Raw genomic sequence first — 12,481 nt, 5'->3', positions numbered from 1 at the left:
CTTCCTTCTGGCCCCAAGCCTACACCTGTCTGCTCATTTCTAGAACTGCCTCCGTCTTCTCTTTCCCACCAAGACTGGTTGTGAAATGGGTCTCAGTCCCCCAGCCATCAGCCTACTATCTCCTTCATCCAAAGTCAGGCCCTTTGGGTGTCAGAGGTCATGGTAATTCTTCCCAGAGAAATGGATTAAGGGTAAAGACACAGCAAACACGGATTTGTCACCAACCTTACAAAGTCCTGCTGATCCCTACAGTGAAATCCCCGATCTGGGCTGGGGAACAGAAACATCCGTTCTCTGCATTTATTCCTGAGGTTGAGGGTCATCGGTCTTCCTACCCCCCAGCTTACTCTCCTGATGCCACCTGAGTGGAGACCGTGCAAACTGTTCCTGAAGGGCCCCTTTTGCCACCCTTCAGGACAGGTACCTCCTCTCACCTTTGCTGTGCTGAGAGCCTCCTGCTAGTTGCCAGATCTTTGTTCATCCAAGATCATTCTCTAGGCATTGCTTCCCTGGTGGCCATAGTGTATGCTGTCACACCATGGTTTCCTGAACTGTTCTTCTATTTTTAGGTGTTTAGTAGTTTTCAGTATTTTGCTTGAGCAAGGGTAATGATTGTAAGTATAGTCTTTGGAAGCAGATACACTTGGATTCACATCCCAGCTCTGCCACTTTCCAAATGTATGGCCTTGGGGAAGTCGCTTGACCTCTCTGAGCTTTGGTTTCTTTGCCAATAAAATGGGGGCAATAATAAAAATACTACTTCCTACGATTTTTATAAGAAATAAGATAATATGAAGCATTGAGCACATTCTTAGCCCAGAGTAATTGCTAAGTGTCAGCTATTAATTTTGCAAATATTGTGTCTCATTTGGGATTAATTGGGGACAAAGGGATAATTATCTGAGCTTCTCTTTACTCAGAAGAAGAAGTTTGGATTTGGGGTCCTTATGTACTTAGAGTCCCTTAGTTCTTGGTTCTGAGATTTTTGGTGCCATAAGTATTTAGAAGAGCAAGACGTGCTTGTAGTTGAGTGAGCAAAGAAGACTCCTTGGCAGAAGTGGGGCTCAGCCAGAGTTTCAGGTTTATAGTCCATTGGAAAGTTTATTTTGTCCTGATTTTGCCCCTTTATTCTAACCTTGGGTTTTTTTCATTTTGCTAAACCTTTTGTTTTATCAGCTATATTGTGATGAACAGAGATACTGCTTTTGACTGTTTTCTTGCAGGTCTGTGTGAACTGGAGAAAGTCTAATCTTCCTGCTTGGGAAAAGGCAATGCTGGAGTTTGCACTTGCTATTTCCCGAGCTCATGATGTAACAGATGACTATTTCAAAAAGCTAGAGATGCATGACTTCAATCAAGAAGATGCTTGGAATATCGCTGTCATTTCAGCTTTTTTTTGCCACGTCCAACTGCCTTGCTCATTTTGTCAGTCTGGTTCCCAACAAAGATTTCTGTTTGATGGGCAAAACCAATGACGTCAAAGACATCAGGAGTCAATCTGCTGCTGCTCCCAAAGTATAAAAGCCTAAACAGAAAGGTCATTGCTTATATTTCAGGCACACTGCATTACTTGGGAAGTAATTTTTTAAGAACATCTAGTCATTGGATAGGGAAGAAAGTAAATGAATTTGCTCCCTGTCTCCTCAGTGAGATAGATCCTAAAGTGTGGGGGGGATCCAGGGACATGTGATACCTGGGCCTAGGGGAAATGTTTGCCAATTGTTTCCTTGTGTTGTGATCTAAAAGGAACATCAGGGCAAAGAAGTTCAGAGGATGCTTTTCTGATGAACTGATATCTGTGAAGTTGAGCTGTTGAAATTGAAAATTTTTTAGCACACAATAATAGTGTTACATAGAAATTGGTCTATATAGACTGTGATTTGCAGTCAGTTCCTTGTTAACGTGACATGGTTTTATTTAAAGACTCAAAGGCAGTGGGTAAATAGGAGCAGTCACAGTTAATCTACCTTTAGTGCCTTCTCAGTGAACTTCCAGTAGATTATTTTATTTATTTATTTATTTATTTATTTATTTATTTATTTATTTTACTGATGGGTTGTAAAATCATGATCATCTCAATAGAATTTTAGTCCTTATGCAATTTATTATTTTAGCGTTTAGCAAAAAATATTTGATAAGTGAGGACTTACGTTTTAAATAAAAGCATAAGAAAGCAAAAAACCCTTGGCATTACTGAATGTCTTTTTCTGTGTTACAGCTGCTACTGCCTTTTTTGGTTATTTTCTCAAGAATCATTCTCATTATCTAATAGAGAGGTACATGCAAACCTACAAAATATTTTTCTTCCCATTTGGCTTCTCTAGATTCTTTAAATTGTTAGTGAACATTTCTTAATCAGTTTGGGGACTATACTGTGTTAATTTTGAATTGCCTGAACTGTGAAGTCTGATTATCTTGAGGCAGCACAAACTTTCATTGCAGAGCCTGTGTTTATCTGTTGAAATCATGTATCTTAAATACCTTGGAATATGTAACCTTTTAAAATTGTTTTATTTTACCTATTAAAAATTAGTAATATTGGTGAATGGTCAGTGTTTTATAGACCATAAAATTTTAGCCATTGGCTATAACTTAGGGGTAAAGCAGAGGGCCTCTATTAAGTATTTGTTGCAGCCAGAAGTTGGGGGTCTTTAAGGGACATTGTTTAATTACAAATTAGACCTGTACCCCTTCTGCTTTGTGGGAGCAGCATGGAGAATATCTCCAGAGGAATGGCTGCCTGATCTCTGAACTCAGGATGCTTGCTTCTTGCCCTATTTTCAAGCAGCTCATGGACAAGAGAGCTGAACTACTAACTTTCCTGGTGTGAGGACCTACTGAATGTTCAGTCCTCTGAATCTCATTCCCTTACTATAGAGATCCTTCAGATATGTCCTCACAGGATAGCTCCTGCTGCAAAGATCCTCCAGGTTTATCCTCAGTTATCAAATGTGGACTTTCTACAACATAGCTCTTGATCAAGGCCTAGAAGAGTTGTCAGTTCTTGTATCTACCTTTCATTATACCTTAAGCTTTCCTTTATTGAAGACTCTTTCCCTTCCCAAGAACCACCCCAGTTCCTGTTAAGTGTTTTTTACAAACGAGTTCTATATATTGATCTTTAACAGCAATGGTGAAGGCCTTGCATCTGTCATGCCCTCCGTGCCTTGCCTGGCACATATAAGCAGGATTTGACCTTGGGCTCTGGTGCTTGTAAGGTCTCCAGCTCCACTCGCTGACTCCTGCTGGATATATGCTCCTTCCTGAGAAGACAACTTTAACCTTGATGAAATCTTGACCTGTTGGGCAGATATTCAGGGGGCACCAATAGACCTGGGCTTTATTTTTGCTATCTATCTATCTATCTATCTATCTATCTATCTATCTATCTATCTATCTATTTATTTATTTAAAGATTTTTTACTTATTTGAGAGAGAGAGCGCGCGCTCGCGAGCCTGGGGCGGGGGTAGGGCCGAGTAGGGGCCGAGAGAGAATCTAAAACCGACTCCCTGCTGAGCCCAGGGCCCAGGGAGGGGCTCTATCTCACCACCCTGAAATTGACTTCAGCTGAAATCAAGAGTCCCACACCTAACTGATTGAACCACCCAGTTGCCCCAGGCCTTGGCTTTTAGCATAATAGTGAACCTGAGTCCTTAGACTCCCAGTCTGGGGTAGGCAGTACCCCGTGCCACTTACTACGTGGGACCTGCGTATAATACGGTAATTTCTTCCCCTTGTGACCTTAGCCTAAATTGGGGATAACAGTACATAATCATAGTCCACCCCTTTATTCAGGCCCACTCAGCCCCAGGCACACAGTCACGAGGACTAACAACTACCGACTGTCGCAGGGGTGCCCTGATGCTACCACTGCCCCATGCTGCCCGGGCCTTGGGTATTCTCACTTGCGCTCAAACACAATTGACAACGTTGCGGACCACGGTCCCTCCGGGATAAAGCACCCGCCGTGGGCGGTGTCCCCGCTTTCGCGGTCCCCAGCGGATGGTGGCCAAGGGCGGCGCGTGTTTCCCAGCCGGCGGGGTTAGGCGGTCGCACGCCGGAAGTGGCGGCTGGAGCGGGAGCGCTGAGGTGAAGGCCGGCGGGGCTGCGGCCGGGCGTGGGGGGCGGGTGCGTTGGTCATGTTTACCTTCGGGCCCGGTAGTCCCGAAGGGGATGGGACGGCCGGAACTGGGGCTGAAGAGCCGGCACCCCGTGCGGGGCAGGCGACAGCCGCCGGGCCGCTCCCCTCCCCGCCCGCGCCGCCGCAGCCCCGGGCTGACGCAGCCCCTCCCCCGTCGCCCTCCCGGAGCCCTCGCCGCCCCGGCGCCCCCTCGCTGCCCCTGGCCGCGCGCGCCGGGGAGCTCGGGCCGCCCGGAGCTTTGGACTCCTCAGCCTCTTCCGCCCAGGGAGAGCCGTCACCGCCCTCCCCGCCGCGCCGGCGACCCGGGCCAGACTGCAGGGCCGGGAGCCGGGGCCGCCACGGCCTCGGCGCCGGCCTGGGCGGCCCCGGCGCCCGGCTGTTCGGGTGGCTGAGAGAGCGCAGCCTGGGCCGCGGGCTGTTCGTGGACCCGGCGCGGGACAATTTCCGCACCATGACTAACCTCTATGGTTCCATCCATCCCGCGGACTCGGTGTACCTCAGCACCCGCACCCACGGCGCGGTCTTCAACCTCGAGTACTCGCCCGACGGGTAAGCGCGGCCCCTCGGAGGGCGGGTGCCCGCCTCCGCCTGCCTCTGCTGCCCGTGGGCGGCGGCCCGGGCTGGGGGCTGCCGGCACCCCGGCACTTTCTGCAGCGCTCTGTGGCTGTTGGAGCTCCCGGCCCGGCCCTTGGAGCTAGGCAGGCCCGGGGCCCATTTGTGCACCCGGGACGCGGAGCTCTGTGAAGCAGCAGTGCCTCGGGCCCGCCGCCCGGCACGGCTGCCGGAGCCAGGCCGGAGCTGGGGCTCTCTGGTACGCGGTACGTGCCCGGCAAATACATTTTGAGCAAGTACTCATTCTTTCCTTGTCATCGCAGGCTCGGGTTTTCTCACCGAAGCTTCTGGCAAGGGTAGGGAGCCTGCATGTATTCTGCGCCTGACTTGCCTTGAGGGTCGACAGGTGTGCGTTCCGTTGCTCCTGAAGGACACTAAGACACGGCACAGAGGTGTCTTATGATGTGGGGCATTTGTGAACTCCCCAGGCTAGACTACGTGCTTCTGTCAGGGGTGTCCAGCCTTTTTCCTGACAGAGTAAATATTTCATGTTTGGTCTCGGTTTATTTTGCTTTATGGGGAATTTTCAAAATATGTATTTTTAAAGCTTTGGTGAGTACACGAACAAGTTCAACAACAAAGGGAAAAAATGTACACACAGTTCTACCCTGAGAAGACATAGTTATATAATATAACTCTTACCTGATCAAGGCCTTTGGATTCTGGTCATTTGCTTACTTGTTTATTCATTCCCTCATTCCGCAGGTATTTGTTAAGCACTTCCTATGTTACAGATGCGGAGGTTGCAGTGGGGTGCAAAACCGGCTAAAGGCACCACTCTTATTAAGCTTGGGACTTAATTGGTTCAACTAGGTATCAATAACCATACTAGATATTTCATAATGTATATTTATAAATTGAGATAAAGGCTTGAAGGAACCGGTTGTACACTAGGGTGTTTGAGGTTTCCCTGAAGAAATTACATTTAACCAAGAACAGAAAAAATGAGAAGATGAATTAACCAAGATAGGGTGGGGGAGGGGATAGAAGTATTTCAGATGGAGGAAATGGTATATCAAAGGACCTATGGTTGAAGGGCCACTATGTCATGTTAGAGAAGCTGAAAAATGATGACTTAACAAAGCAAAATATTTTGCTAAAGAAAAGCCTAAAATATGCTGAGAAAGGAGGAAAGTAGCAGAATCTGGAATCATGGTGAGGAGATACATCATATTCAATTTCACTGATGCATATGCATCTTCCTAATTATACTTGGTGCTAGGCTCTTTGGGGTTTCTACTTATAGCAGTTGCGTGGAACCTGTAGCAATGAATGTGCACCTGAATGCAGGTAAGAGAGGAGAAACTACTGAAGTTTATTTATGTAACCTGCCCTCCCCAGTCCTCTCTCCAACAAAGCCAACAAAGCCCTGTTCCTAAAGCTTCCCCCAAATACCAAGAATCTGTTCCTCATAAACATTCGGCTCCTTTCTTCTCCATACCCCAACTCCTCTCCTCCCACCCTCCTACTTATTCTGTCAGGCTTTCAGAAATAGCTGTTTCCACTCTTCGGAAGTGAGATTTTAGGTACTTGGTGAGAGGGGTAGAATGAGTTTTGAAGAAGGAATTCCCATTGCCAGTGCTATTAGAATGAGGAATATATTACTGATAGTTCTGTTTGAATCCGGACAATATTGTCCCCTACAAACATTTTTGTAAAAAGTAGTTAGGTACTCTGGTACTTAAAATAGTTCAATAATGTAAATAATAGTAATAATAATTCAATAATGTTTAATTTGCAATTGATATATACTGATTCTAGAAAACCTTGGCAAAAAATGAGCAAAAAGAAGCTAAACATCACTTATAATCCCAGAGATTGAATGGCTATCCAAGGAATTTTTTTTTGTGTGTATGTTTATTTTATTTATTTATTTATTCATATTTTAAAGGTTTTTATTTATTTTTTAAGTAATCTCTACACCCAGTGTGGGGCTCAAACTCATGATCCTGAGATCAAGTCACATGCTCTTCCAACTGACCCAGCCAGGCACCCCTGCATATGTTTATTTTAATGTAAACATGGAATCATATTATTTTGTTGCCTGCTTTTTTTCATACAATATATTGTGAATTACCTAAATGTTAGTGTATTTTTACGTTATTTAACATTTTTCATTAGTTTAAATAAAACCTCTATAAACAAAATTTTTAGATTTATGTCCTCATGATAATTCTCTAGAATGAGTGAAAGGTTATGAAGATTCTGGATACCTATTATTAAATTGCCCTCTTTGAGGATTTTACTAATTCTCATTCCTATCACACACATATGAAAGTACCTGTCTCCCCATACTTTTGCCAACATTGCACATTGCCGTTCTTTTTCATCTATGTCAAAGTGAGAGGTGAAAATAGTTAAGTGTTACAATTTTTTATTATTCTTACTACATATAATATGCTCCAGATTTTTGTAGGACTTAATTTTATAGGAAAAAGACGTCTGTGTTAAATGAGATAATTTCTTATATCCTTCAGTTATATGGGTTAAATCAGCTTACTGGGTACCATTATCACTGTCATTTATAAGGACTTCTCAGTACAGAGAAGGAGAGGTGACACAGAAGGTAAGAATTAAAATTACGAATTTGGGGGCGCCTGGGTGGCTCAGTCATTAAGTGTCTGCCTTCAGCTCAGGGCGTGATCCCAGCGTTCTGGGATCAAGCCCCGTATCAGGCTCCGCTGGGAGCCTGCTTCTTCCTCTCCCACTCCCCCTGCTTGTGTTCCCTCTCTCACTGGCTGTCTCTCTCTCTCTGTCAAATAAATAAATAAAATCTTTTAAAAAAATTATGAATTTAATAGAGACCAGACTAGAAAAAATTTGGCACTAAAAAAGAAATAAAAGGATATATGGAGTAGAGGTCATTACTAAAGAATTCCAAAAATATATTACAGTAACAGCTTTCTCAAAATAAGTGTATTACCTCCTGATAACATTTTGAAAAATGAAATTTGATGTTAATAGATAAGAATATGTGGGACTTTGTCAGGCTGTCCTTTATGAAAACACATTAGGCACTGCTGTAGAGAGAAGTAGTGTATTAGAAAATAGAAATGAAGAAGTTATCTAGAATGGAGACAAGAAAGATGCAGAGATTGAAAATATGAAGGAGGTTTAGTGACATGGAGCATAGAGAGAAAAGGCATACTATATATTTGGTCAGCTCCTGAAGAAAATGAGGTAGATAATGGGGCACAAAAAAAATTTTTTTTTTGAAGAGATAGTAGCTGAGAACTTGAAGAACTGAAGAAAGTCACTAGACCATGATTTAAGATGCCCAGTAGACCCCAAGCAAGAATCCTTTCTAGACATACAGTGACTCCAGAACAACAAATATTAAAATCTTAAAAGCTAGAGAAAAAAAGATCTTAAAAGGGGTAATTATGAGAGTGATAGCCAATTAGTCATCAATAATAGTGCAAATCAGAGGAAAGTAATTATTTTCAGTATGCTGGGAAGAAAACTGCCAGTCTAGATGTCTACACGCATCAAAGATGGGTTCTTCATTTTTGTCAAGATTGAAGATGAAATAAATACATACACAAGCAAAGCCCAGTGGGTTTGCCACCAGACCTTCAATAATGGAATTCTACATTCGGAGAGAAGAGGTTTCAACTGGAAGGTCTGAGATGGTAGAAAGAATAAAGAAAGTGGGAAATATGTATGTGAAACTAGATCTAATTTTGGTTTTGTCTTTTGCAATTAACAAAGATGGAACTAAAATTGAAGAAAATAATAAATTATGAAGGGATGTTCTAAATTTGTTTTCTTCAGGTAGAATTTGACATATTAACTGTAGGTTTTAATGTTTGCATATTAAAATTTGCAAGACTAAAAGATGAGAAAGAATATATTATCTCCACCCTACTAGAGGAAAAAATAATGGAACAAGAAAAAAATATTCCAAGAGAAGAAAGGGAAAGAAAAAAAGTAGAAAAGGTATAATAAATAAAAAGCACAAAGAATGGCTGAAAATAAGTTCAAATATTACTAATTATAATAAAATAGTAATAAATGTTCAATAGGATAGACAATAATATATCAAACACATTCTAAACAAGAGCTGGTGAGCTATATTAATGTACAAACTAGGCTTTAAGGCAAAAATATTTAGAGATAGGTTACTTCATGCTGGTAAAAGTTTAATTCACGTGGAAGATAGAACAGTTTTGAACTTGAATGGGTTTTTTAGATTTAAATATATGTATCAAAAGCTGATAAGTTCAAGGAGAAAACAGACAAATTTATCATAGAGGAAGATTTTAACGTACATTACAGTATGCCTCAATCAGGCAGACACAAAACAAGATAAAAACAACATCACTTAAAGTCTTGCTCTGAAGGGCAGTATACTGCATTCAGGCCTGATACTCAGCTAGTACACATTAGTTCAGCTGTACCAGTTGTTAAAATACTGATAAATGTCCATAGTGGTTACTGCTCCAAGCACGTTGAGTGTCTTCCATGGAACCTCCCAGAGGTTATATAACAACTACAGAGTTAAGAGCTGGCACTGCAAGCTGCTAACAAACATCTTACTTGACAGCTACAGCATCAGTGCTAATTGTTCCCTATCCATGCTAGACACCCTCCCCACCACAAAAATTTAGGCAAATGTCCAGTGACCATTTGGTTTCCCTTAGTGTGGGGCTGCCTGCCTTTCACAGGCACACTCCTGGTCATTCTCATATAGTCATTTGTGAGAACTGCAGCCTCTGGGGAGATCCAGAGAGATGAACAGGCAGTCAGATGAAAGTAATAACACTACTGCTGGCACCAAACATATTAATCTCTTGGCATAATGTGCACTCCCATGACAATAGAATCCACAGCAGATAAGTGGGGCCTAGAGGGATGATTTATGGATGTCCTCACTCCTGGGATGGAGATGGAGATCCCTAATTTTATCATTCCTATTGAGTTTCACCATTATTTAGTGGGATAAGTTTGCTAAAACCCACTAAATACCTGCCCATCATGGGTACAGTAATACTCATTTTATTTTTTAAGATTTTTATTTATTTATTTGTCAGAGAGAGCACAAGCAGGGGGAGCAACAGGCAGAGGGAGAAGCAGGCTCCCCACTGAGCAAGGAGCCTGATGGAGGACTCGATCCCAGGACCCTGGGATTATGACCTGAACCCAAGGCAGATGCTTAACGGACTGAGCCACCCAGGTGTGCCAACACTCATTTTATTAATGAAAATTACCACCAACATAAATCTCAGTACCAGGAACATTTAGTTGAGGAAACAGAACAGAAAGGTCATTAAACACAAAGGATTTGTACCCTGGCTTATGCTCTTAACTGCTGTATTACATGACTTCTCATCTGGGCTGAAGGATTAGGTCTGATATAATTAAACGTGATGAATCAACAGATTATTTTTGTGGCTTAATTATTAATATAATTGAATACATATTTAATATGCAAAATTAACAAGCATTATAAGTGCTAAAAAATTTTAATTATACTTACTTCAGCAAAAGCTAAAAAGAGGATTTAGCTCCATGAACAATATTATTGATGTTGAATAATTTTTTTACTTACGAAGACTCCAAGTTACTTACTGACTACCAATTAATGTGGACATTCTTGGAGGCGCTTTATGCAATTACCTATGTCTGTTCATGGTGCAGACAAGGTCATCTGAGTCAAAGAAAAGATTATGACTACTATTTCCAAAATTAATAAACAATGGAAACTAAGTTGACGAGCAACTTAATTAGAACTATCCCTTGGCGTACATAATCTGTAGGTTAGTTTATTTTGAAAGTGTTTTAAAATTTTTATTCATGTGTTAATTTATATTACTATTGAATGTTAAACATTTTTAAATATCACACTTGACTATATGTAATAGCTATCTCCTGCTTGCCTTTTTTTTCAAACAAAATGGAAGAGTTACAAAATTTTCACTTAAATGGCCACATTTCAAAAGGTTATCATGGAAGTACAGTTTCTCAGTACAATGTGATCATTTGAAATGAATTAACAAAAAGATAGCTAGAAAAACCTCATGTGTTTTGAAGTTGAGAAACATTTACAAATAACATATGGGCCAAATAAGAAATGATAATGGAAATTAGAAATATTTAACACTAAATGATAATGAAAGTACCATATGTCTCAAAACTTCTAGGATATAAGTAAAACAGTACTTACTAGGAAAATTATAGTCATTAATAAACTGGAAAGGAAGACGAGGAAAATTAATGAGCTAAATATCCGTCTCAAGAAATAGAAGAATAGTGAAGCTGTCTATAAATAATAGCAAAGTAAGTCTGAAGAAAGCAGAAGGAAGGAAATATAGTAACAAAGAGTTGAATTTCAATAAAAATACTCAACAGAGAAAATTTTGTCTTTGAAAGGACAAAAATGAAAAACATATTGATCAAGAGAATCCCCAGGGTACCTGGGTGACTCAGTCAGTTGAGTGTCCAACTCTCGATTTTGGCTCAGGTCATGATCTCGGGGTTGTGGGGAATCAAGTCCCACCTCAGGCTCTCTCGGTGCTGAATCTGCTTGTCTCTCCCCCTCTGCACTGCTCCCCACTTGCACATGCACTCTCTCTCAATACATAAAATCTTAGGGAAAAAAAAAAAAAGAATCCTCAAGTAAACAATATTCAGAATGAAAAGGGGACATAACTTCAGATGCAAGAGGTAGAGATTGTAGCTTTCCCAAAGTAGTTAAGTAGGTGGTTTGGACCAACCCTTCAACAGAATAATTAGAAAAGCTAGAAAAAACATAATATATTTAATGTAAGGTATAAAAAGCTTACGTTTGACGAGATTGGAGAATTAAGGCAGTGAGTAAATTGCAGGGCCAAGATCTACAAAAGGAGAGAAGCCAGAAATGTGAGCCCACCATTTTAGCTGACTGAATTAAGCAATGTGGTAGAAATGAAAAGTGTAGAAAATAAAATAATGCAAATCGCTACATTAACATATTGGAAAAATATAGGGTAATTTCAATAAATGTTGGAAAACTGTTGTATGCAAATGAAAATATGTTAATGAAAAAACCCAGCAAATTTGAAGTAGAACTTCCTTAATCCAATAATAGGAAACTACCTCCCAAAAAAGAAAAACAAAACAAACTCCACAGCAAACATTGTACTTAATGATGAAATGGTGAATGTATTCTTGAAAATCAGGAATGAGAGGAGTGCCTGCTAATACTAACATTTCTATTTAACATTATGCTGAAAGTCCTAGCCAGTGTAGTAACAAAAAACGTATTAAAGAACAAAGCATTTGTTTGTATATGATATGATTATTGACAAAGAAAACCTAAAATAACCTACAGATAAATTATTACAATAGCAAGATTGATGGATAATGTTAAAATCAATTGCACTTCGTACACCCAACAACAAACAAAGCAAAATTTTAAAAAGGACATTTACAAAAGCATTGAAAAAGTGTCAGATACCCAGGAATAAATCTACGAAGATAGGCATGACCCAGCTGGAGAAAATCTCCATGGTAAATGGAAATACACTATGTACATAGATTGAAAGATTTTGTATTGTAATGATCTCAATTCTATGCAAACTTTTTTAAAAAAGATTTTATTTATTTATTTGAGAGACAGACCAAGAGAGCACAAGCAGGGGGATGGGCAGAGGGAAGAAGGAGAGGGACTGGAACAAACAGACTCCCCACTGAGCAGGGAACCTCAGTTGGGCTTGATCTCAGTGTCCTCGGATCAGGACCTGAGC

The 12,481-nt window shown here is 41.0% G+C and overlaps 1 protein-coding gene across 1 annotated transcript in view; it reads left to right on the top strand.

Annotated features, from left to right (window-relative positions):
- Window positions 1-4,054: 4,054 nt before the first annotated feature.
- The window catches only part of DCAF10 (DDB1 and CUL4 associated factor 10), a 43,663-nt gene continuing 35,236 nt past the window's right edge, over window positions 4,055-12,481 (top strand). Inside the window, exon 1 of the mRNA XM_045780218.2 lies at window positions 4,055-4,691. Within this exon, the coding sequence (XP_045636174.2) occupies window positions 4,141-4,691 (551 nt within the window). The 5' untranslated portion in view covers window positions 4,055-4,140. The remainder of the gene's footprint in view (window positions 4,692-12,481) is intronic.

Source organism: Ursus americanus, chromosome 18 (genome assembly GCF_024610735.1).
Source record: "Ursus americanus isolate L20-20 chromosome 18, mUrsAme1.1.p, whole genome shotgun sequence".
NCBI lineage: Eukaryota > Metazoa > Chordata > Mammalia > Carnivora > Ursidae > Ursus > Ursus americanus.
Note: the sequence above shows the minus strand (reverse complement) of the source record. Positions and strands in the feature narration are given on the sequence as shown.